The following is a 25,848-nucleotide window of genomic DNA, read 5'->3' on the forward strand; positions in this document are numbered from 1 at the left end:
TTGAATCTTATCAAGAGGAAATAAAGAAGATAAACAAAAGCTTGTCACGAATATTGTTGTGGAACTTTTTCTAATAAATTGGATAATTTTTGCTTAGGACATTAACCCATTGTTCTTGTAGGGACTGTGGGGTACCTGCCATGTTGGAGTCATCTAGGGTATAAGTGAAATGAGGTCTCACAGGTGCTCTGCTGTGCCGTTTGTGATTGTGAGGGCTTCCATATTGTTAATACATTCTGTGGTATATTTTGCTTCCAGGTGCCACCCACAAGTTAAAGCCTCCCATAAGCATGATTTTATTGGCTTTAGTCTGCAGTTGAATACAGAGTTTGAGGGGCTCGTCGAGAAAGACAGTGTTGTATTCGGAGGTTGATACACCAGTGCAGTTATGAAAGAGTTGTTGGGACTGAGCATATTCCAGACCTCTGTGCACTCAAAAGTTGGAAACATGATGTCTAGAATTACAGATCTGTTTAGAATACTAACTATACCTCACCTTTGCCCGCTGTCTTTCAGGATTCTTTTGGGGTCTGTCATTAGCCAGGACCTTTTGTATTTACTAAATTATATGTACAATATACTTATCAGAGCTTTCAGCCAGCCCTCTTCACCCACTTGTCTGATATGGTGCCATTCACATTTTCACAGCCCAATACAGCATGGGACAATGGGTCAGCCCACTTCAGGCACGGACTACCTTCGCTGTGAGGGATTGCATTTTCCCTTTCACAAAGAGCAAATTCATACACAAAGTTTATTTCAGTGCTAAGTATTACTATGGCAATTAATGTTATTGGAGACCAAAAATAGTTTTGCTTTTAGTAAATTTGTTTGGACCGACGAGTGTTCTGCTGCTCTTTTAAAGTTTAACAAACACCATGAAAAAAGCAAAACGCGCACTGACAAAGCCAAAAGGCAGGCTGCCAATGGCAGACCTATTGGCTTTGCCAATGCTTGTTCGGCTTTGGAGTGGAGGTTGAAGAGGGTGGAAAATGCCTGGTCTCTGAAACACGTCTCGGCAAAGCTCAAGTAGGTCACAGTTACATTCAATCAGGAGGTTGTGAACAGTTGGGACACTTCTATGCTGAAGGCGGCCACTGATATTCAGCCTACCTGGCTACAGTAATTAACTTGTGCATATGCTCTCACGCTGCCAGAAATTGCAAGCACAAACTTAAGTTAAACATTACAACCACCATCATTGTTCTCCTCCTCTAGTGTTCAACTACAAGACAAAGACAAGTTACTCAAATAAAATATCAAAAAGGTCAAACATAGCAAGAGCAAAGAGTAACAGCTCAAAAGCATGGACAATCGAGTTAAGCTGCATAGCTCATCTCGTCATGGGGGTCAATGCACCCTCAAACATACCCGTGTTGTCTTCTTGGAATTGATGAACCGGATGCAGATCCAAACAGTAACAGCGAAGGCAGCGCATGAGTAGATGTAAAACCTGTTCAGCCAGAGTGACATGCAGGGGCTATAGACGTAATGCCAGGGATCCATGGTTGTACCTGCACAGAAAGATCAAATGATCACTGGGAAATATCAGCTGACCCTTTCATAATAACAATGTCACAATTCATTATTCGGAGTAACAGGCCACGCCAACAGCCATCGTTTAAACCTGGCGTTTCCAATGCAGGTCAAGAAGCAGGCGCGGTGCGTCCATTGGGGCGTTGGGGCATTGCCCCCCCCCCGGTCTCCTAATGGGCAGGCGGCGGGCGTAGCGTAAGCTGTGCCCTCAGCCAATCCTGGCGCTGCAGCATCGCCAGGATTGGCTGAGGGGTTGCCACTCCAGTGCTGACGTGGTGTTCCGGTTTGAAGGGGGCAGAGGCGCCAACGCGGACCAGGAGCAGAGGCGGTCAGGTAAGTTTTTCTTTTAATTTTATTCAGTTCTCCCGCTGCTGATGGTAGGGTTGGGGTGGTGTTTAGGGTTAGGTGGTAGGGTTGGGGTGGTGTTTAGGGTTGAACTTTGCTAGGGTTTCCGGAGTCTAGGGCTCAGGGCCCGAATCAGGTTCGTGCATAATGGTGTTGGGAAGGTTTTAGGGTTATTTTGCAAAATTCCATCCAGATTTGGCTGATTTTGGGGTGTTTTTGTGGGTTTGCGGGGGGGTTTGGGTGAAAAGTCGTACCCCTTCCAGTGGATGGATTTGTGTAATTCTTGCTGAGATTCTTGGGAATGGCTGGAACTAGTGTCCCAGTGAGTTTGAAGATGATCGAAGTAGTGGAAGTGCGAAAAAAAGAACATTTTTTGTGAAGGCCCGGATTGCAATGTTATCCAATGGGCGGTGTTTGGGTGCGTGGAGAAGTGTTTTTTAGGGGGTTCCAGTGGATCGACAGGAACGGGGCTGCTGCGAGTGGCAGGGAGGTGGAATTGATGGGTGTGCAGGAAGTTTGGGAGGAATCGATCGATGGGAAGGGTGTTTTTTGGCAAAGTCGAGGAAGGGAAAAGCTGCCATAGGAGCCCATGTTAAACGTGAGTTTTGCATGTTTTTGGGGTTCGATTGTAGGGTGTTGCAGGTGGTTCCGAGTGGATTTGCTTAGCTGGGATCAGAGTTGGGACGCGTCCAGGTTATGTTACGGGGCACTCCTCCAGCACTTTTACGCCCCGCCATTTTCAAATGTCACCAGCCGCCCCACAAGAAGAGCTAGATCCTAAGCAGGTTTTGCATAACAAAAAAACATTTCATTTAAATCCAATTCATATAAACATCTATCATTTTCATACCAGTGGTTAGCCTGAATCGGACTCTCCTAAATCTACACAGGCCATTTATGCAATATTTTCCCCGAAGGACTCAAAAAGCATCCTCCACCTCACAATTTTAGGGAAACAGTACTAGAGGTGGTGCTTATAAACACTACCTACTGAACTACCAGCTTCGATGAACTGTGTAAGGGTTGAGAGTGACTAGTGAATGAAATTATAAACGCTACGGTGCCCCAGCTGCCAGCTATGCCTGAGACTACTCTGCGTCGCCTCAGCCTGAGGAGGTTTAATGCAATTTTGGTGCTTTGCAGCAGTTTAAGATTTTCTGTTGCTAAAATTTTATAGGTTTTTCTTCATCTTTATTGCTTTAGTTTGATCGTGAGAAAGTGTCACTCATAGTCGTTGAAATGTCACTCATAATTACACTGAAATTATAATGTGTCCCACCAAGCAATCTGAAACCTTGGCAACTATGCAATTTTCACTTTACTAACTGCATGACACACCTGGTGCCTAGCCTCACCGAAAGCACAGTTGGTTTCATTTACATTTAGAAAAATAAGCGATTTTTTTCTGAGAAACAAAAAGTAAATTTAAATTAACGTAATACAGAAAACCTGTAGACGTTTAACTGAAGAAATAAAGCACAGTCAGACCACTAAATGTTCACAAAAACAAATGTACATTTATATAATATCAGCACAAGACCACATTTACATAGATAAATTTGTATTTAGTGAATGAACAAACTCAATATTGCATCTGCATGAACTCCAGTAAATGTATGTGGAAAGAATGCTGCAGCACTGACAAAGTGACACTTAACATCAGGAACATACAAGATGCTTTATCCGGTACTGCATTAACAAGCATTTGCAATGCAATAGGTCTCGCATTACTGAAAGTTTGAGCCATTGGTTTTGCAAGTAATAAAGCAACGTCAATAGCTCAAACTTTCAGTAATGCGAGACCTATTGCATTGCAAATACTTGTAATATGCCGGCATGAATGGATAATATAACTCTGTAATGCCGAGCTTTTTTAAATTAAAAGTATTTCAACTGATGATGGAAACAAAAAATGCGCCTCCTGGTATGGTTTTTGGACAGAAAAATATAACTAACTTTATTTTGAGCTCCAAGAGTGTTGTAAAGTACAGAATCAAAGAGGAAGTTAGTCAGTAGTAAAAGTGTAACAGAAGTAGGACTAAAACTGCGCGAATCCACAGCATAATTTTAAACGTAGCAGGCATGTAATATTTAATTGCCTATAATATGAAATAACTAAATAATGTTTTTTTCTAACACAAGTGAAATGGTAGGTTAATTATCAAATAGGTCGTGCAATGTAGGCTCGCAGAATAAGGCATAGAAACATGCATCATGCCCACGCGATCTCTGCATTAGCCTTCTTGTCCCCAGTAATAGTCCTGCACTGCAAAACATTTTTAACTGCCCCCCCCCCCCCTGCTTTTTCGCAGCGTGTTCTAAGTGTGGGAGGTGCAGTAACCGGAGTGATTGGCGTTGTGCAGTTTTTCCGAACCACCCAGAAGAGGCGACACTGTACAAGTGCATTTAAATACTAGTACGCATGCGTATCCACTCTAATGAAGATATGTTTGTAGGTGTGCTGTTAAACACCGTGTTTGTTTCAAAATCGATGTATTTTTTTTATAAAAACGATAGTTTGAAACTGAACAGTACTCGTACCAGAAACAGCACCAGCAATGACTTGGAGCCCGACCGTAAATGTCCCTTAAGCCCCAGAGTAAGAGCTCCTCCGGTAACTTCAGGTACTGCTACTGCCTTTACAAGTGCATCGGACCATCTCAATAGTGTTAGCGTTGTTAATTACATTTGAAGCAGGGCTGCTGCACTGAGGTGTGCTTGGATCTGGCGGCAAAGGGCCTTTTAAAGTGTGTTTCGGTTGGGTATTACATACCTGGCATGGTGACATACGACCTACTCCTGCACCTCTTGCCACACGCCACAGTTGGTTCCTAAACTAAATATTTCCGTTTCCAGGACTGCTGGTCAAGAAGTTAGCTGTCTGGAGAGAACTGTACGCCACACATAGGGGACCAGGCCAGCAGTGACTTTCGGCAGAACACTTGGGTGTGACAGCCCACTGGCACCAGCAGCAGTATAGACACAAGGTCATCTCCTGGCGACACCCCGAAAGTCTGCTACTGACATCGCAATGTAACAGCCGAGTACCTGGACAGCTGCCACCACGCACCAACCGGTGTACTGGGGCCAAGACCCAAAGCGGACATTGGACCCCGCAGCGCTATGGCACCTACTGTCAAACTGGACTTGGTGTTTGTTAAAGTTATCAGATACGGCGTTACATAATCAGACAATCCCTTTTTTTATTTATGTTTCATATATTTGTAAGATAAATAAAAGTGGTGAAAAGAAATGTGAAAATATGCAGACTAAAGATGGTGCCAAAGGGAGCCCCGTGGTAAGCGGTACTACACCCACAGCCTGCACCTAACAGGAAAAAAGGGAAGGAGATGCCATTTCGCAGCATGCTGTACGTGCAGGAGGTGCAGTAACATGAGTGATCGGCATCACGCAGTTTTCCCATCCCCCACCCCTGACGAAGCCACACCATACAATTGTACATTAGACAAAAACATCCCGCACCTTATTTATGTAGGGAGGCGAAGGAGATAGCGGCAACATGTAAATGCACGAAACAAAGGTGATATTGACATAGAAGAAGAAAAACAAATGTAACAAGCCCGCGAGTAGTGCGTGCGCGCCACAGCGAGACATGTGGTTTCACTTATCGCGCCCGTATCTGGGCACGATAATTGAAACCACATGGCAGCGGTGCGCGTAACAGACACCAATAGGCCATGGACGGAGCAATGCGCCCGCATTTGGCCAATTGCGTGCTGTCTTTGATAAAAAGTCGCACGCAAAGGCCAATAGTGTGGCCCAAAAGGAAAAGCACACGCACAAGCATGTGCGATTCCTAGGTCCATTTTCAAACCCCCTAGAAGAGGTCTCTCGCTGCGCGAGCAATGCTACGCAATGCAACGCTAGGCGCGAGACCTAAAAAGGCTCTCCACTAAGTGCCACGCTAGGAATTCGGAGTGATTAATTAATGCAGAGGAGAGGGACATCACATAGAACTTGGGCAGTGAGTGTTCCAGTCTAAAGATCAGGGGATAATGTAGAAGCAATAATACCGCTCGTATTTCCCGCTTTCTTAAATAAAGAACATTAAAAATATAAAAAGCTCCTAAACCCAAAACACCATAACACAAACTAAACTTAGGGTGATAAAGACGTTGAATAGATAAGAAACCACATACAGAATAGCCAAAGCACAAACAAAGCTAAATGCAGCATGCAATTCTTAAAATGCGGGGACAGGACAACACTTTGCACTACATCTTCTAGGGTCAGTATTCTCATTCCTACAAACCTGACCGACATTCAGGACCAAACACTTCACTGCCTTTAAATAACTCCAAAAGCCAACTTGGTCAACACACGATTCACTACCAACACAAACTTTAGAATCTAGAAACTCCTGACCACCCCCCCCCATCCCCATTAACGTTTGTTTGCAAGCCTTTCAAACACATCCTTCCTTCCAACCAACTTCACAAGCCTTTCAAATCTCCACAATCTGCCATCGATAACCCGACCTATGTCCTTGCAACATTACATGCTTTAGTCATAGAAAAAAAACTTACAATCCAATAAACTCCCCAAACCAGGTTTCTGCACACATCTACAGTCTCCCACATAAATTCTCCAAATTTTACATGCCTGTGATCAAAATTGGATTTACATTCAGACTGGGAGCTTTCCACATGGAGTGTAATGTCATCAACTCTATTAGTAAGGGAGAGATATGGCGCAGCGGGCAAAGCTGCAGACGAGAGAGCTGGGGATCTGGGTTTGCGTCTTTGAGTCAGCTCAACATCCTGTGATTCTGGGCAAATCACTTAATCTTCCCGTGCCCATGGGCAGAGCCTGGATACCCACGCGGGTAATAAGCTGTGCTATATAAACCTACAAATTAAATTAGCAATGGGAGAGACTACAAACTATTGATTACAAACAACCAGGACGTAAACTAGAAGAGTTTCCTCCCCCAGCGTGCGGAGGTACAGTAAAGCAGCATGTGTGAGCAGGAAGTACAGAGAGGAGACAGGGAGTGTGCGGGAGGGATGAGAGGGGCAGTGGGAGCGTGAGATAAGAGGGGCAGTGGGAGTGCAAGGGAGTGATGAGGGGCTGTGGGGGGGGGGGGTGTTGAGAGATGGCAGGGATGGTGGAAATGCAAGGGAGAGCTGAGAAGGGGGGAGTGGGAGGGAAAGGTGCGGGCTGGTGGGAGTGTGAGATGAGCAGAGCGAATCAGAGACATTACATCACCTAGATGATTCTACACGGACATGTGCACTTTTTGGAGAAAGGATCACAATTCCTCATAGAAAAGGTGCAGCAACAGGATATAGTTATCTTCTCTTTGAGACGGTCCCACTGGAAATACAAGTCACATAGACCACAGCATGTAAATTGCAAAACTGAAGTCTGGTTTGCGAAGGCACAATATGCCCAACAGGTCTGTTAATGCCCAAGGGGAAGGAGAGGAGAATTACGGAATTAATGATGTAGAAAAGCGATGGGGGCCGGGGTTGACAAAAGTTGCGATTTTTATTCATTATAACATGGTAATCTGTTAGACCCCCCCCCTCAGCCGCAGCCTAGGTTGTATACAACCATGAGAGGTATGAAAGGAAATCTCGTGCAAGTCAACAATGTCCATGTTTTGCATGTAAAAAAATTAATAAATAAAGTAAAATATGCATAACTGTGGAAACGTGTAATATTTTACATTAGCATAAGCAACTGCCATTTTGGGTGTGGCTTCCATTTAGTTTCCTTCGTAATTCTTTTGTCCTCTGCTGTTCACCTTTTCACCCTGCTTGTATAATCAACTTTAGTTCACCTCTTTCGACATGGCCTAGCAATGTACGTGCTGGGGGTTTGTAGCTGCCGGTGCACCTGGTCTTAGAGGCTATCTATTGATCGTTTACTGCTGCCATAAGCATTCTTGCCCTCCCTATTTGCTGACCAGGTGGTCAATCCATCTGCCCTGGTTTGCCATAGCTATTTCTGTGTTTAAAAAGGTCTTTCCATTTCGGTCCATATGCTTACATTGCAACAAAATTTTATATAAGGATGATTGATGGTTTGTGAGTTCAGTGTACCTCCTCCTACAATACGAGAGTGTTGTGTGGACGTGGTCCCGCTCATGAGTGATTCATAAACCTGTTGTTTTACTTCAGCTCCAGTGCCGATCTCTCTTTTGTTAGTCTTTGAACCCGTGGACGAGAGGGTGAACCTGCACCAGTGTGCTCACTTTTGGGTACATTTCCACATAACCTAGGTGGGATACACAGGAGGTATTTGCCAGCCATGGGCATGCAAAGGAAATTAATGTATGTGTGTGATCTACAGCCAGGCAGGACATAACTTACAGGCAGGACATAAACTTAAATGTATGCAAAGAAAAGTTATTATTGAAATGAGAAGGATGTGCAAGTGATCGGTAAAGAAGTGTATGCAGCAAAAGGTATGAACGAAAGATCAAAATTAAAGATATATGATAGGCATGAAATTGAAAGATAGATAGCTGGGTAACTGAAAGGTGATGGAACTGAGAAATAAGGAAATGAGGGATGCACTTAAGAAATGTATTCAAATTGTGGATTTCCATCTAAAGGATAAACTTCCACACAACTGAGAGCCTACCTGTAAAAAAAGAGTTAGAGCTTCGTAGGATGGGTCTGCCGCAAGCCCTCTATAGAGATTTAATACTGCTGGATATCTATTGCTGTGTAAAACTAGCAACAATGCGTGTTTTGCTCCAGAAGTAGTAACGTTGCCTTCATTTTTAGGTCTTGCGCCTAGCGGTGCACTGCATAGCACGAGACATTTAGTAGGTGAAAAATGTGGTATTCAGGCTGACCTAGGAATCGCACACGCTCGTGCGATTCCTTTTGTGGTACGCGATTGGCCTTCGCGTGCGTCTTTTTATGAAAGACTGCACGCAATTGGCCAAAGGCGGGCGCATTGCTCCGCCCATGGCCTATTGGTGTCTATTACGCGCTTGTTGCGCGTAATAAATAGGCCATGGCTCACAGTGGCGCACGCACCACTCGCGTGCTTGTTTTTCTAGTTTCTGCATATGGCGGCGCAGGATGCTGTTTGCCGCTCAAATAAACTTAATCTGCGAACTGCTGGTACCGTGAGGAATACAGAAGTGAGGCGAACATTTACAAAGTTAGCAGCACGCTGTTATGAGGGAAAAGAAGAAACGGGTAGAGTTTTGCACTATGATTCCCAGACTTCCTTGTTTTATTTTACAGCAGCACTGTTTGTGCCAGACATGTTATGCATGTACATAGAAAATCGATGGTAGCACTAGCATATTTTAGATAAGGTAACAGTTACCACTGCTGTTCCAGTGCGAGGTTAGGATTTAACCAAAAAGTCAGGTACAAGTAGTCAGTGGTTGATGCAGGCATGGCATAAACTTATTAACAGCAGAGGCGATAGTTATGTAGATTTCGGCAGCAGATAACTGAAGAAACCCTCTCTATTTCCAACTCCGGAGTCTCCAGGCCTCCCTTAAGTATGGAGGGGCCCGTGAATTTGAGGAGACGAAACCCCCTATCAAGTGCGTGAACAGAGATACACATTGGTTCCGTGGCGGGTCCGCTCTTGTATTTCCTCCTTGCTTGAAATAAACTACATCTACAAATAATGACAAGCTGATGACGATTTATTTACAACATTCCGCTTAATTTAACTTATTCAGGCGCGCGTGGGAACTTTACCCTGAATCGACCGCCATTGGTCGCCTCCGTTTTAGTCGCAGTTTTATGAAAGAAGTGACTTCTGAAATGGGGGAGGGCAGGCTCTGGAAACGTCATTGGCCATCACTTGCTAGCTGGTGACTGGGTGGATAGAGGACTTCTGTGAGTGCGATGATAACCACTTTCCATGGTTATTCATCAGCTCAGTGGTCAAGCTGTCACCCGCTGGACTCCAACAGCTGCTGCAGAATTGTGGGAATGCCAATTTTCGTCCATTGAAGGATCAGGCAGGATTGCCTCCTTTTACCCATTGTTGTCCCAGTGGTTACACTGAAGAGTTATTCAGCGCGTTGTGGGAAAGCATTCAGGGTAGCGAACTTACGTCACTCAGAAGCAGGCCGGGAGAGTGATCCCTTCGTGCAGCACTTTGCATTCTGGTAGTTGTAGGCCTTTGCTTTCAATGGGAAAGGTGAAAATATACTTCCCAGAACCCACAACGCTATTGCCTGCTGATAGGTCCCACAGGGTCTTGTTTTTATCGTGAGGTGCGCTTTACAAGAAGGTTTCCGTTTTTTAAAATGTCTACATATATGTTATACATATATATATATATATATATATATATATATATATACATATACACGCTCACTCCCAGTCACTTTCAGGAACTTGGAAAAGCACTCAGCGGGACACTCCTGCAATTATTTGATCATTTATTGCATTGCGAGCATGAGAAAACAGGACGCATTTCGGCGATGCCTTAATCAAATGTTTTACAAAATTCGCGCCAGAAAATGGCATATTTAAAGAGGCAAAGCAAGAGTCACATGGTATTCTTTCTCATGAACAGCAAAATGGGACAACAAAATGGGACAATCGCCTTTAGAAATCTGCCGTCACATTGGGAGAAACAATTATTAAAATGTATAAATACAAATTGGTAAACATTTCACCATAAATAGGTCCCCAATGTTAGTCTTCATTTTCAAAAAAACAATTGCTATTATAAATATGTGCATTTACTACACAGTTATTATGCCGTGTATCAGCTCGTGAAGTCCCACAAACTTGACCATAATTGAGCCGTATATCGGCTACCATCATTGCAAGATCGGCAGTGAAACATAAAGAGGATATATTCCTCCATTGCAGAGGAACAGCATGCAACTGTAAATCGATTGCCATGTATATAAAAAAAGAGTTTACTAACATGACGCCGTGTATCGGCCTGAACCTCATTGTGATCACTATCCTTCAAGCAAATACATGACCCATAAACAAAAGCCTCTATCACAATTATTATATAAATACAAAAAAGATACGTTAACATTCATCACACAGAAACAGTACCACTTAAATAAATGTAACATCTCACAAAATCTTATCTACCTGATCCCTGTAGTTAGATCATATTGTGTGAGCGCGCATTTTTAAACGCGAGTGCACCTTCGCGTTTCAAAGCACCCGTCTATTGAGTGCGCTGGTTTGAAGGTGCAGACGGAGCAATGATATATATATATATTTTTAGAAAAAACAGTATACATTATAAATACATGCATAGAAAACTATATAAAATCAGTGCTTTAAATGGGCAAGTACTGTCCGGTACTGGGTACCTGCACTTCTTTAATTTGAAAGGGAAAGTACCTGCACTTCTCAACACTGATGCAAACATTTATTAGAAGAGTTCCGGCACTTCTCAGAAGCAAACAGGTACTGGAGTGAGTACACGCACTTTTATATTTCCATTTAAAACACTGCCTAAAACAATCGGCACAACCACTTAGAATGATACACATTTCATAAGAGTCCGTTCAAGTTAATGGTTCAAAAGTCCACTCTTCCCAAACCACGAGAACATCCATTGAGGGATTAATAGGGTCTTTGACACCTCGGTTCAGCAATCACAGACGTCAGCAATGCAAACAGTTCCCATACCATGACCAGCAAATATATTACTTCTGGACAGTGGTGGTCATGGGCGTATGGCGGTCTCCTTACTTCGGAGGTGGCGTGGGGCGAGGCATACCTCTCCACTCACCCTCGTTAGTATGATCTCAGCCAGGACCGGCCGTTGCTGGATAGCACCCTGGGCAGCACCAAATTTGCGCCCTTGCTCTTAATGGTGGGTAAAATAAGGCAACACAAGGTCCATTTTGTTTTCAAAGGCTAGTCATTGGCTGATTACATCAGAGCCATGAGTGGCCTCTGAACGCAAACATCTCCCCCGCCCCCCCAAATCCCAAGCAGCAAGTTGTTGGTGAGGGGCCGGTTGGGGATGTTGGCAAGGGGTGCCAGGTAGCTGAGAGAGGAGGAAGGAGGTTAAGCGAGGGTTAAAATCAGGTGCCTTTGGCACATAGAAAAAAATAACTGATTTAAAAAAAAAAAAAAAAAAAAAAAAAAAAAAAAAAACGACTTTATTCTCCGAAGCTAGATCAAGATTGCTGACTGCATGCCCTTAACAGGCAGCCAGGTGCTCTCCACAGAAGGTTAGCGCCCTGGGCATGGGCCAGCTCGCCCAACCTAAAGGGCAGCCCTGATGTTAGCCAACTCTGCCTCAACTTGACTCTCCAAGCAAGGAGAGTGCCTCCAATAGACTTCAGAGGAGGAGGGGAGGGGGGGGGGGGGGTCACCTGAACTGAAAGCAAGTCTCACCCTCCAAAAAATAAATTAATCTCAATTGATTTTAACGCACTGACCTTTCTCGGAGACTCAAAAGTGTGAGTGGTGTGGGTGACCGCTATGCAGTGAAAACATGTAAATGTGACGTGCTGATGTCCTCACTGTTGAAGCTCGCCCATCTGTATGTGCCTCACAAAATTTGCCATATTCCCGTTTTCATCATCAGCAAAATACTTTATTCGATATTTTCAACTATGAAAGTGCATGCAAACACAGTACATAGATAAAATTAAAGCTAAGACACAAAACTCAACAAAACAAACATCACAGGGTCATACCCCAAAAGGTTTTGGTAATCGATAAAAGATGCTATTACATTTCATCACAATATCAGAAAGCCCATAGAGCTTATGGAACAATAAAATACTTTCAAAGCGGCTAAAATTAATAATAGAAGGGAAGGGAATATTTAAAACACATCAAATAAAACACATCAGGGTTAACCATTGAAGGACATATACATACAAAAGAGGCGTGATGGAATCCAATCTATTGCGCCAATGCCCTACACCAAATAGACCAACTTCAGTGAAGGTACTTGGGTACAGCGCAGACAACTGTGTGCGAAGATTCTGAATGAAGAAGCTAGTCACGGCTTGCATGACTCGCGGGTGGGGGAGGGGGGTGCCGGGTGAGTAATCGCACAGGGGGAGGATTTAAAAATAAAAATAAAAAATAAAAACTTAACTTACCACGTACCGCGCCGCCTTCGCTCCTGGCCGGGTCCCGCGTTTCCCGCTGCTTTCCTGCTCTCCTACAGGAACAGGAATCAGGCAGCCACCCTCCCCTCCCCTAAGCCAATCACAACGCTGCAATGCAGCGTTGTGATTGGTGGAGACAGTGCTCAGCCGGGCGCCTATAGGGAGAGTGCGCATGACTGCTTGGGGCCGACCAAACAGTCACGGCCCGCAACATTGGACAAGCCACTCTTCCCCGATCCGCCCCCAACCAGGCATACCCTTCTGCTCTCTCGCAGCGAGAGAAGCAGAAACAAAAAATTGTATTTTTAAATACCATTTTATGTTTATGCTTCTGCTTCTCGCACTGTACATGAACACTAGGAAGGCCCATGACCAGAGACATGCAGCAGACAACGTGCAGTACCCTGCACTGTCCCACCAAAGCCCTGGCCCCAAATCACCCCGCCTGAATCACCCCACCCACATGCCTCTCCCACCACTGTCATCTGTGCGGTTCCAGGTGATAAAAACATTTCCTCAGGGGTCTGGGTTGAGTACCCCTGTCTTAGATAGAGGAGTCGTGGATGTTGGGCAAGACCAGTAGTCACCAAGGCCAAATTGTGCTAGCAGCTTTCAGACATAGGATAACCACTTGATTTTTACAAAGCTATTGAAAGATACAACATCGTCCAATGTTCCATGATAATCGTCTAGGGAACATTTTACCCTTCTCCAGTAACGTTACAGCCTCAGTTGCTCCTTGTGCATCAATGAATTAAGGCCCATATCAAGTCTGAGCGGTATTAGCAGGGGGCTCTTTGGGAGGTTGATTAATGCTCTCAGGAACGTATTCTATGCCACCCCCAACTTATTCAGATGCGAAGTGCCCCTTATAGTTAAGCCCCATTCAGGGCACTAGCTTCAGTTTTGGCTCTATACACCTTAAGTGCAGGAGAGATTCACCTAGTTTGAGATTTCCTGTAGTGTCTTATAATTATAGGAGAATGTTTAGTGACATTTGAGCTCCTCTTCTCTACCAGGGGTGCCCATGACTTTGATCTAGATAGCCTAATACGTAGCTAGTCAAACTCACATACCCTGTCCAACGGACAACCCCCCAAAGTAATGGGGGCTAAATGCCATGAACTTGGTATCAGCATGTTATCATTGACAAATAGCTGGAGAGGGATTTTTCTGCCACCAAGACAAGGAGCATCATTCAAGGCGTCCTCCACATAAGATGTCACATAATTAAGATACAATGAGAAAAGAGATGGAGCAAGGACACAGCCTTGCCGTACTCTCTCCTGGATGTCAATCAGTAAGTCAACTACCCTGCCCCTTCTCACTTGGGCAGAATTGTCCTGGTGAAGACTGACCAATATATCCAGAATGTAATATGGGACCCCATTTTTCTTTAGGAAAGCCCAGAGGTTAACTCTACGGACTAAGTCTAACGCCAACTTTAGGTCTACAAAAGACCAGCTAGAGATGGGACTTTTGTATGGACAACAATTTTCCAGTAGATTAATAAGAATCGAAAAACCTGGTTGATTGTACTGACCCCATTTCAAAATCCTGCCTTCAGCAGGGAGAGTACCTGGTAATCTTTAATCTATAGGTCCATTTTTAGGTCGAGCCTGGACAGTGCATGCGCTGCTGCAAGGCATGCAGTATTGGAGTATGTACTTGAAGCCCTGCCCCGCCCATATTGTTCATTGGCTTGTCTCATTGTCCTTCTTAAATGCTGGCTTCTGATTCATAAACAGGCTTGTTAGTCCCTCCTTAGTACCGCCTTGTCTTCATTTGTAACCTCCCATGAGGACTGGCCCTTTTACTTCGGTTGTTACAAGGCACTTCTGCTTTAGTCTGTAAGCACTATTTTCTCTAATGAGTTCCTCTAACTGCAGGCACGACATGTGCTGCTTTAGTTGATTTTGAAAAGCAGCAGACACGCCGTGCTTTAGCTTCTACAATGGTGGCCTGCTGACTGCTCAATATTATTCCTTCTCTCACAGCACGGCTCCCCCTTTCATATTATCAACACGGGTGCCGCGCTTTACTCGCCTATAGATTCCACACTACCATCCCACGTAGCTCTGTTTTCATTTGCCACTGGGACCTCCGCTTCTTTTCAAACATAGGTGCTAGTGCACACAGGCTGGTCGTCGGAGTGGTATTCACCCCTCAGCGCCGGATAAATTATGGGCAGGTTATGCAAAATGAGCTCTGCATTCCCTTGAGGGCACAGAACAGCTCGCTGCCAGCCTGTTTTCCACAACTCTTTCTGCTGCCTGTACTCGGAGCCCTGGCAGGACTAAAGCTGAGCAAAAACCAAAGGAAATGATGGACGGAGCGTTGAACATTGCAAGCACTCACCCCCAGTCAACTGATCTGGGTTTAATCCATCACCGTTCTTTAGCCCACTGCCACCCCAGTTCAGACATGGCCATATGCAAATCAGTCTGACCCTGTGCCTCATGGGAACAGTCCAGCCCGAACTGCCAAGCCATGTCTTCCCTGGACCGGAAACAAGCTTCCTAGGACCGGTTTCTGGCATTTCAGCCGTCTTCAGCCAGGCTTGCTTGAATCCAGTGGCAAAGTGAGCAAGGGACTCACGTCTGAGCATACCCTGCCAACTTATGGCGAACAAAGCAAAAACCAAAGGAAATGATGGACGGAGTGTTGAACATTGCAAGCACTCACCCCCAGTCAACTGATCTGGGTTTAATCCATCACCGTTCTTTAGCCCACTCTGCCACCCCAGTTCAGACATGGCCATATGCAAATCAGTGACCCTGTATTCATGGAAGGGAGCGTGTCTGTGCCAAGAAACGCCCTCCTTTCCGGCTCAGCTTTTAAATAAGCATTTGCAATGCAATAGGTCTCACATTTACGCGAGTTTAAGCTATTGGCATTGTAAATGACAATGCCTTTTATTTAGGTTTTATAAATCAAAAAAGAAATAAAAGGCATTGTCATTTACAATGCCAATAGCTCAAACTCGCATGAATGCGAGACCTATTGCATTGCAAATGCTTGTTAGTAGCCTGTTGTGAAATAAGCATATTATCTCATGGGTGCAGATGGGGTTGTAAGGGAGGAGCAGGATGGGGCTGTAAAAATTAATGACAACAAATGCTGGAGCTGCAGCAGCAACAGGGAATTAGGGGAACAGAGGAGCTGGGTGAGGTGTGGGCTGCCTTTTTTTGCGTTCAAATTATTTTATTAGCTTTTTAGAATAAGAAAAGTCATACAAATCAGACAGTAGAGGGATAAGACACAAGACCCTGAGAGCATAGTTCCATGTATCTATCCAAGGATCACCAGACCATATTAGAAACTGGTGGTGAGGATTGCCTTTGAGTGTATCGTGTGAGCACCTAGGAGGTATGACATCCAAGCCCACCAATTGTGATATGACAAGTTATGAAAGATTTCCACACTGCAAGTATGAATTTAACTGCAATGGTTAAATGTAAATCTAGCAGAGCCATATCAATAGTGTCTAAGGGCAGTGGAGATGGTGAGGCCCAGGGACCCAACCTTACCATCGGAAAGGACAGGGTTATCCGTATGTTGAAGATCACTGACAAATGTTTTTGTATCAATGTCCAGTAGAAGTCTAATAGCTTGCACACAAAGAACATGTGTTGGTGTGTTCCCGGCTTCAGGTAGCAGTTCTAACATATATCATTATCTCGTAATTTAAGTTTATACAAGCAAGCTGGTGTCCAATGTAAAGATTCTTTGTAAAGAATTTTAATTGAGTTCGAGACAGGAAAATTGTATTTATTGGTTTGTCGTCAACGTATGTTGTCTGGGATGTAAATATGTGTAGTAGGATTGTGTGGCATAGAAATGTGTGGCGTTGAGTGAAATTATGCTGATAGGAATTCATTGGCATGATGTGGAGTGTATTTATGAATATTGATGCTATGTGGCATAGAGCGGTTTTATGTGGGGGGTTTTATGTGGGGTGTATCATGTGGTTTTGAGTGGAGTGTAATTATATGGAGTTAAATCATGTTGCATTATGTGGAGTGTAATTATGTTGGGTGGTGTTGAATTGCGTGGTGTGAAATAGTGTGTTGTATGTCACACTAAACATCCAGGTATGCCAGAAGGAACCCGGGGGGGGGGGGGGGGGGTTCTTTTTATTCTGCATCTTCTTCAGAGTATTCAGATAGGATTCCCATTAATAAATATTACTGAAGTCAAGTGAGAGTCGGGATTAAAACCCAGGTCTACTGATTCCACTGTCAACAATTTAAGCTCCAGATCTTTCCTAAGAGATCAAAAGTATACAAGTCTGATGAGGTGTGCATCTGTGTGCACCCAAATTCTTATGTAGTGGCTGCTATTTTGGTAGGTTATTTGAAAACTTTTATTTATATTTCAGAGATGGCCGATTGGTACTTAAGAACGAGAAAAAAAAATGTTTGCACGATGCCACATTAATGTGCTCATGTAAGAAGTCTCCGAAACGCTTGAAGGGCTGGGGCAGGGTGCTTAGGCGAGCAATCTGCATCTGTAACAACTTTTAACTCACCAGAGAGGATTCTAGAGCTAAGGGGGTGGGGGGGAAACAAGGGGAAAGGGTGAATCAGTGTACAGAAACCTTTAAAGTGGGAAAGGACAAATGCTGATAGGAACAAAACTGCTTCATGGCCAGTGTCCAAGTTAGGAGCAGGAGAATTAGGCCAAAGGACAGTCACAAACAATACAGAACTCCTGTTACCTGGTGGTGCACAATAAGCAAAACCGTTTGTGAAGGGCAATTGTATGAAGTTTCTGGCCGTGCAAATAGAATGCAAAAATCAAAATTCAATTCTACAGATCATTGTTGAGGACGTTTTGGAAGATTAACCAGTGTGCCACGCAGTATATCCTCCTCAGGGAAAATTTGTTGAACCAGCAGTGTTCATGCTTTCACCCTCACCAATTCATCCAGGTTACATTACTAAGACAGAGCTCCCTTTAGGAAACAAAATGTTTTTCAAGGTCTCTTGCACCCTGATGGAAAACAGAAAAGGAGGTTCTATTGCGTAAACATTTAGACTAAAACATGAATAAGCCACTGCAACAAAGATTTTGAGATTGCAAGGCGATCTATTGTCAACTTATTCGCCTGAACCTTTTGGAGTCTGGCACTGGCCTCTTGTAGCTCCTCAAAGTAATGCTATGGATGTGGTGCTTAGACTCCAGCCTTTGCTTTCATGTGATTTATTTTTACATAGGTTTGTTTTACCCACAACAACCTTGGACATGCATTACAGTATGAAAAGGTCTTCCCTTAGGTCGCGCATTCGAGACCTCTTGTATATACTTGTATGTATATGTACTTTGTGGGCTATGGAGATAAGCCCGAGGGATTGTCTGCTTCCGCTTAGGGACTTTCTTTTCTGTTCAACTGCCGCTATTTAACTGTGTTGATAGAAAACGACCAGTAGAGGTCAGTAAAATAACAGAATTGCTTTCCGCTTATGGACTTTCTTTTTTTAATTTTTCTGGCAACTACCTCTATTTAACTTTGATAGAAAACGACCAGCAGAGGTTAGTAAAATACCAGAATCACTTTAGCATTCTCTAGATTCCAGTCCATTGAAATGGTCTTCCACGAGCCCCCTTCGACAATAATACTTTTTCAAATCTTGTATTTTCAGTGATATGACCACCGAAGGCCGCAATTTTATTTTAAAAAGAGCTTTGGACTCAATATTTCTCTACACGTGTTCCCAAACCTGGTGTGGCATGCAGTTTGGTGCTTAGTTTCCCTCCATGTTCAAGAACAGTAGATGTTTCAGCACCCAGGCTAATGTGCTGCATAGCTAAATACATACAAGGTCCCAAAGGTGTCACAGATTGCATTGCAAATGCTTGTTTCTAGGCCAGTTACATTTTTGTGCGTTTTAAAATCTTCGTTTTATTTAGAAATTCAAAGTGCTGCTGAATGCTAATAATTGTCAGAAACAGTGGTTCCTGTGGAATAACAGAATCATATATAAATAATAAGTTGCGCAATCGCAATGGAAGGGTTAAAATGAGGTCAGAGGGCGAAGAAACCACATACACCTATGGTTTTAGTTTGATACAATCATATTTTACAAACAAAGTTCTATATACAATGAAAAAGAAAATGTGCGTAGGGTCCCCAGTGAGAAACAGGAACCTAAAATATTGGTGACATAATTGTGATATTATTTTACAAGGTCTCCAAGGTAATCAAAAAAGTCGACCATTTAGTAACTCAATACACAATATACAGCATCTATATACAATAATACGCGCTGTTAATGGTTTGCTGTCGACGACGTTTCGACCCTATACGTGAGCTAGGGTCTCATCAGGACCTATGGATTTAGGGACATCTGACGGGTAGAATGCGCAGCCGCGTGCGGTGTACATGCCAAAAGCGGGTTTAGGAGGAAAAGGAAAATGAGATACTCACAAGGACACCCAGGCGAGTACCCAAGTTAGAGTGAAGGCTGGCACTCTATGGGTAGCTGAATTCTGCTACTGTGTTGATGATACAAAGAGACATGTATGAAGACGGTGAGGAGGAACTCTGGAGTTGGTGTTAATTACAAGCGGTGCTGTCGCGCTGACCTGTGAATCACGAATGTTCAATATGATGGTCTGTACCTACATATGGTATGAAGCCCTTCTATAGAAGCAAGTATTTTTCAATGAAGACGAATCCTTCAATAATAGCAGTCCTCAAAGCGCGTGACGATCCACTACGCGGGCAGCACGGCAGCGTCAATCTGTCTGCCATCTGCTAATTTACCCACCGAGGTTCCTTAGTGAGTTGGTTTCCCTTGTCCTTTTTCTCGGCTGAATGCTAATAGACATAAAAAAATCTAATTGAAAGCGTGATTATAAGTGAATGACTATGAGGAAGTTAAGTGGCACACAATTTTCAGTTTTCCACCCTGATTATGTATTTCTTGTGTTATATTTGTTTTATCTGTTATCCATTACATGTCCTAAGGAATAGAATAATGCCTATGATCGGTCATATAACCCCACTGCATTGCTTCCCTTTATAGCATTTGGTACTGCAGCAGTGAGCCGACGAGACATTTTTTTTGCACTGCTTCTTGAATAAAGCATCTTTCCTGTGCCTGTGACATCCTTTCAGTTTTCAGATGGGGCAATGGGCCAGAAGGATGGGATGTCATTAAACCTGCTGCTGACCTCTAGTCTTTTGGGTTGCATAGCTGATCCCAACGTCACCCTTGCTGTGATTTCTATCCTTTTATTCATCCAGTCCAGCTGCGTTATCGGACTCCCAGGTTTGCTTCAATTAAGGAAACATTGACTGTACCCCAAACTGGCAAAGTGTGTGTTTGAAACATCTTGTTCTTCATTCTTGTGATTTACTTTTAACCCCTTCAGTGCCCATGACGAGCTGGACTCGTCATGGGCCGCGGTGGCGCTGTGCCCATGACGAGTCCAGCTCGTCATAGACCCCGCCCGCTAATGCAACGGCCGGCACTGGGCGGGGAAAGGGGCGGGCACTGAAGAGGTTAAGATGAATGGTTGCAGATCGAGCCTGTAACGTATAGGGCTGTACACGAGTAACCCCCAAACCTCGAATGTAAAAGAGATCCAAGAATTGTGAGTTTTTGCTAATTACTAGACATTTTGTAACCGATTTCTCAAAGATAGCCCCGCTTAACGACGAATTAACCAAAAAAGGAGGTGGTTACCTTTTAATTAGGGCCCTGAACAAGAATTTCAGATCCAAACGACTATTTTATGACAGAACCTGTTCTTAGACACCCGATTGCATTCACCCTTTCATTTTGTGGAGTGATGCCTCAGCATTTGAGGTGGGAGCTATCTCGTTCCAGAGACACCCAGAGTTAAAGGAATTACATCCAGCTGCTTCAGTCTCTTGAACCCTCTCAGTTAATGAAATGAGCTATGCCATCTATGATAGAGATACTGGTAATGGAAGAGTTTACACATTGGAGACAATACTTGGAGGGTTTTCAACATCCAATGGCTGCATGGAATGTTCACAAGAACTTAAACTTTTTTTTTCATCTTTGAAGTGTGCCAATGCCAGGTAGTCACTGTTTTTCTCTTGATCCTCCTACCAGATAACTTACAGTCCAGGTAACTGTCATGGGAAGGCGGATGTCTTATCCTGCCAGGGAGAGAAAGCAGAACTGGATCTGGAACCACCTCCCACAGTTCTGGCAATCTAGTCCGATAACGTGGTTAGGCCGAGATCCAACTGCTCTAATAATCCAGATATTGAGACCAGTGTTGGAAATATAGGGATTGCTGAAGTAGCAGTTCTATCATTCTAGTTCTCTAGAGAAACCAAAGAAAATATTTGTAGCGGAGGCCTCCTTTTATAAATAAAATAAATAAGATATTGGGCCCTCATAATTCGGCCTTTGTCTTTCATAGTGACACACTCGGAAGAAACCCCAACCGGATTAAAATCGAGCAATTTAGATTTGACAAATGGGAACATTTGTCAGCCCTCCGAAACCCTTTCCCAGACCAATGTGGAATCTGCTGCCAGGTGAAGAGGAGAAAAGGAAAGGGAGACTAGAACTATCATATTAACTCAGATCTTTTTACTCCCTGTTCTTTTCTAGGAGCTATTGCAGGTAGTTGTGTTGAACCTTACTCCTTGCATCGTTTCCTGACTACTTAAGACTCTTAACCCTAATGCTTCAGGATTTATGGCGTCAACTAAAGTACGCTAGCAGAAATGGTATGCAGTTCCTGCGGAGGAAGAGGCTAGGTTGGTCTAACACCGTAACCCTTGAGTGGAGACAGGGTGTCTCCCAATTTGGGAAATGGGGCCCAATAGGGCATGCTCCTCATCAAGCCGATGCTGTAATGCCCGAAGGGCACCCTACGAGGGGCTCTTTGTCGGAGATCATTTAATCCCAAGCCGTTAGGTGCAGTGCGGGTGTAGGACCTTGTGGTGTAGATGTGAATGAAATGTGTGAAGGGATAGTGTGGGGAGGGCTAAAATGAGGCGCAGTGGTGCTCCAAATTTAATTTAATCAGCAAGCCCACTGGTCCCAATTAAAAACAGCAATGGTGTACCACCACTGGAATGATGGTCAGTGGTGGCTGCAAAGTAATGATCAACATGTTTCTTGCCGAATGTGTCTGGAGGATCACGTGGCGATTTCTTCATGACCAGAAATATATCTGCACTATCTACATAGCGGTTGGTTCAGTGTTAGTCTCAGGTGCGAACTAAGCACTCAAAGCAACCTAGCAATGAGGTATCTTATTGATGGACCAACCCAGAAAAATAAGAAGACAGATAACAACAACATAAATCATAATAGACCAAATAAAAATGGAAAAAAGCAGCCTCTTATGTAAAAAGCATGCCAAGCATCATGCTCAAGTGGTTAGTATAACTCAAAAGTTTTAAGTTCAGTAAAACAAGGAAGCAGAAAGTGACGTGTGAAACACAATTAGGGATGAAGGTGAGAATGGTGGTCAAGCAACCACCATAATATGTATGCAGCGCAACACTTACCTAATGAGGGTGGTTACCTAGCTCCGTCGAGAATCAGGCAGAGGGTACATCAATACTATGAACGTACTAGTGACAGAAAAAGTAGGATCAAGTTATCGTTACCCAGTTACCAAGGAGAATATGCTGAGAGAACTGTAATGGACGCGGGCCTGGAAAGCACTGAGCAACGTCCTCGTGGAAATATAAAAAGAGAATTACTTATATTTCAGCCGTGGCCTAATCGTCAGGAACCTACCCCTCACTCCGCCTGCTCTGAAGAGTGAAGGGGGGGTATCAGGGGACCGGCATAAATACTTGTAGTTGGCGCGATGCAGAAGCGGGTCCGGAAGGGGACCAGAAGACACCCATTACGTGGGGCGGGACGCAGAGAACGTCCAAATGTGCTGCTAGTGTGGATGCTGCCTTGTAGGGCGGCAGTGGGCACCATATTGGGTGAGGGAGCTACGGGGCAGAAAAAACACAGATGTCAATTGGAGTACATGGGTCCATACCCATGCGGGTAAATTAACGCAAGTATGATGATGCCCACCCCGAAGATTACGGGGAAGATAATGGTGGTTAAAGGATATTCCCAGGGAAGGTGTACTGGTTTAATGAAACCAGCATAAAGTCAAACACTATTGCCACCAAATAAGGGAAGAGAAGTAATAGCAAGTGACAGTTTAGGGAATGGTGACCTGGCTGAAAAATAAAAATATTGATGTAGTCCGGGAAGGGGGATGGGCTGGGCAGGATACCCGAAAGTGGGTCGCAGGCTGTGCTATGGGCACGAGTGGAGGTGCCTCGTAGTAGAAGGCGCATGGTAGTGAAAGGAGATCTCTAGAACATGTACAATGTTGTGATGATATCAGCAGAAAGCCTAAATCTATTACCCCTAATGTGGGTGATAAGCTATCTATTGACCTCATTCCACAGAATGTCCTTGTTCAGTCCATTTTTATCACAGGTCAAGCAGAAGATCCACCGCTGTTCTTTCCTAAAAAGGGCCTGCCTGCTCAAGTGTGGGTGTGCCTCTATGATCGTCCATCTGAGGCTATCTGGGGTGCATCCCTTTTCGGCAAAGTGCATGCAGAGTTTGGTATGTAGTTTGTGGCAGCGAACGTTACTGCGGTGGTCAATGATTCTGGTTTTGCATCCTAGTGGTCATGCCTATGTTGAGTAAGTCGCAAGGACATGTAACGGTGTAGATGCAATTTCTCATGTTACAGTTAGTGTGCCTTTTTTGTACCCATCTTAATGTGGGGGAGAGTTGGATCTCCTTAGCAGCTTCTGTGAGGGTGCACACAGAGCATGACCCACAAAGGAAGTGAACTGTACCTGGGGGGGGGGGGGGTAATGGCTCCATAGTGGGGGTGGTCTGTCTGGGTTTTGGGTAAAGGTCTGGTGTGTACGAGGAAGTCTTTTAGATTACTGGTGCATCTGAACACGAACCTAGGAGGTGGTAGTGTGAGTTCACCTGTTTGAATGATGCCCCAGTGTTTTTTGATGATCCTTCAGATTCTGTGGGAATCTGGGGTGAATGTGGTGACGCATGTTAAGGTGTCTTCAGTATATCTCAGGTTCTGTTCCAGTCGTGTCTCTCTATTATTATTGCTGGCCCGTTTTTTGGCTAAATTGGATGTTGTGTGTGGGGTAATCACATCGCCTCAGATTGTGTGCCAGTTGGTCAGCCTTAATGTCATAGTCCTGGACAATGCTACAGTTGCGCCTTAGTCGTAAGAACTGGACAAAGGGTAGTTGTCTCTCAAAGATCTGGGTGTTGGCTGCTGTACAAGAGAAGACTATTGCAGTCTGTAGGTTTTTTGTACACCGTGGTGCCCAGTTGGCCCTCTGTCAAAGTGATCATCACATCCAGAAAGGGGATGCATGTGTTGGATATGGTGTTGGTGAAGCGGGGGTAGGGATTAAGAGTGTTCACCCACCCACAGAATTCCTCACATGAACCCATATCACCTTTCCAGAATATCAGGATGTCATCGATGTGCCTGTGCCAAAGAAGTAGGTTACTAGTGCAGGGGTTGGAATTGTCAAAGATGCACCTCGCATCAAAGGCCACCATTTAGAGGCATGCCAGGCTCAGGGTGAAGGTGCTCCCCATTGAAGTGCCCTGGGTTTGATGGTAAAGCGGTTTCTTAAATAAAAATTAAAAAACGTTTTCAGTCAAGGCTATAGTGGCGCATTCTATTATGAAGTTGACTGGTGTAGTAGAAACCCACTCCTCTGCTAGGAGACCAGCCTATACCTGCTCCAAAGTTGCTTTTTGCAGGGTTTTAGTGTAGAGGGCCTCCACATCTAGCGTCACAAGTAGGTCTATTTCAGGGACTGTGCCAAGAGTAACAATCAGACGAAGTACATCCCTCGTGTCCTGTAAGAACGAGGGAGTCTTCTGGGCAACGGGTTGAAGGAAGTGGTCACAGATGCCAAGGGTTCAAGGAGACAGTCTACCCCAAAGACAATTGGACGCACAGGCGATGGAATTTGACCTGTGTGGATTTTTGGGAGGATATAGAAGTAGGGTGTTTTAGGATCTTTCTTAATCAGGAAGTCTGCCTCCTTTTGACTGATCCACCCCTCTGTCTCGGAAGTAAGCACAATAGAAGTGACCCAGGTTGCGAAGACACCCGTGGGGTCGTGGTCAATGGGGATGTAGTAGTGGCGGTTAGCTAACTGTCGGTGACATTCATTGTCTTAGTCAGTTATTTATAATCACAATGGCACCCCCCGTGTCTGCTTATTTGATGGTGATTGAGGGGTCATTTGCTAGAGCAGCAATAGCTGCCATCTCCGCGGTAGGGAGGTTGCGGAAGGCACGCTTACTGTTACCCATGGCCACTTCTTTGACAACAGCCTGTTAGAACGTAAGAATTTCATTCAGGACTTTGCCAGCACCGGGGGTGAACTTAGATGGATTGTGTAGACCGGTATCTTCTTGTGGTTGCTCAGGAGAATATGCTTTTAGGCGCATCTTTCTGAAAAAAGTTGTGTAGTTCACAGGTATGCTGAAATTTATCCTGTTTCGGAGCGGGGACAAACCCAAGGCCCTTCTTAAGGACCAGGGTCTCTGTATAGTCAAGGTCCTATTGGACAGGTGAAATATCAGTTTCTCTTCCCAGTCTGGTTCCGGGTTTGCACAGAATGTTGTGGCGGAGCTTGCCACTGTACCCGTTGTTTCCTCTACTGCACCCTCTTCCTCTGCTCCAGCCTCGGTCTATAAAAAGGAGGCGTCGAGGAATGAGGATAGAATTGTTGAGGTACCGGTGGGAACATGGGGCAGCCAGAACGAGTGACACTGGGATGGGGGGGGTCCCTCAAAGCCAAAAATGGGCAGACGTGAACCATGTCTGCTGCCGTTACTGCCCCAACTGTCGCTACTGGAATTGCAATTTGAGGAGTTCTT

The 25,848-nt window shown here is 44.5% G+C and overlaps 2 protein-coding genes across 2 annotated transcripts in view; one reads left to right on the plus strand and one right to left on the minus strand.

Moving 5' to 3' along the window:
- LOC146859157 (S-adenosyl-L-methionine-dependent tRNA 4-demethylwyosine synthase TYW1-like) overlaps positions 1-25,848 on the minus strand; it is a 590,982-nt gene that overhangs the window by 552,532 nt on the left and 12,602 nt on the right. The window contains exon 2 of the mRNA XM_085649816.1: positions 1,372-1,514. Within this exon, the coding sequence (XP_085505942.1) occupies positions 1,372-1,514 (143 nt within the window). The remainder of the gene's footprint in view (positions 1-1,371; positions 1,515-25,848) is intronic.
- The window catches only part of SBDS (SBDS ribosome maturation factor), a 169,047-nt gene that overhangs the window by 11,403 nt on the left and 131,796 nt on the right, over positions 1-25,848 (plus strand). The gene's annotated exons all lie outside the window — the stretch shown is intronic.

This window comes from Triturus cristatus, chromosome 3_2, assembly GCF_964204655.1.
Source record: "Triturus cristatus chromosome 3_2, aTriCri1.1, whole genome shotgun sequence".
In the NCBI taxonomy this organism is placed as follows: Eukaryota; Metazoa; Chordata; class Amphibia; order Caudata; family Salamandridae; genus Triturus; species Triturus cristatus.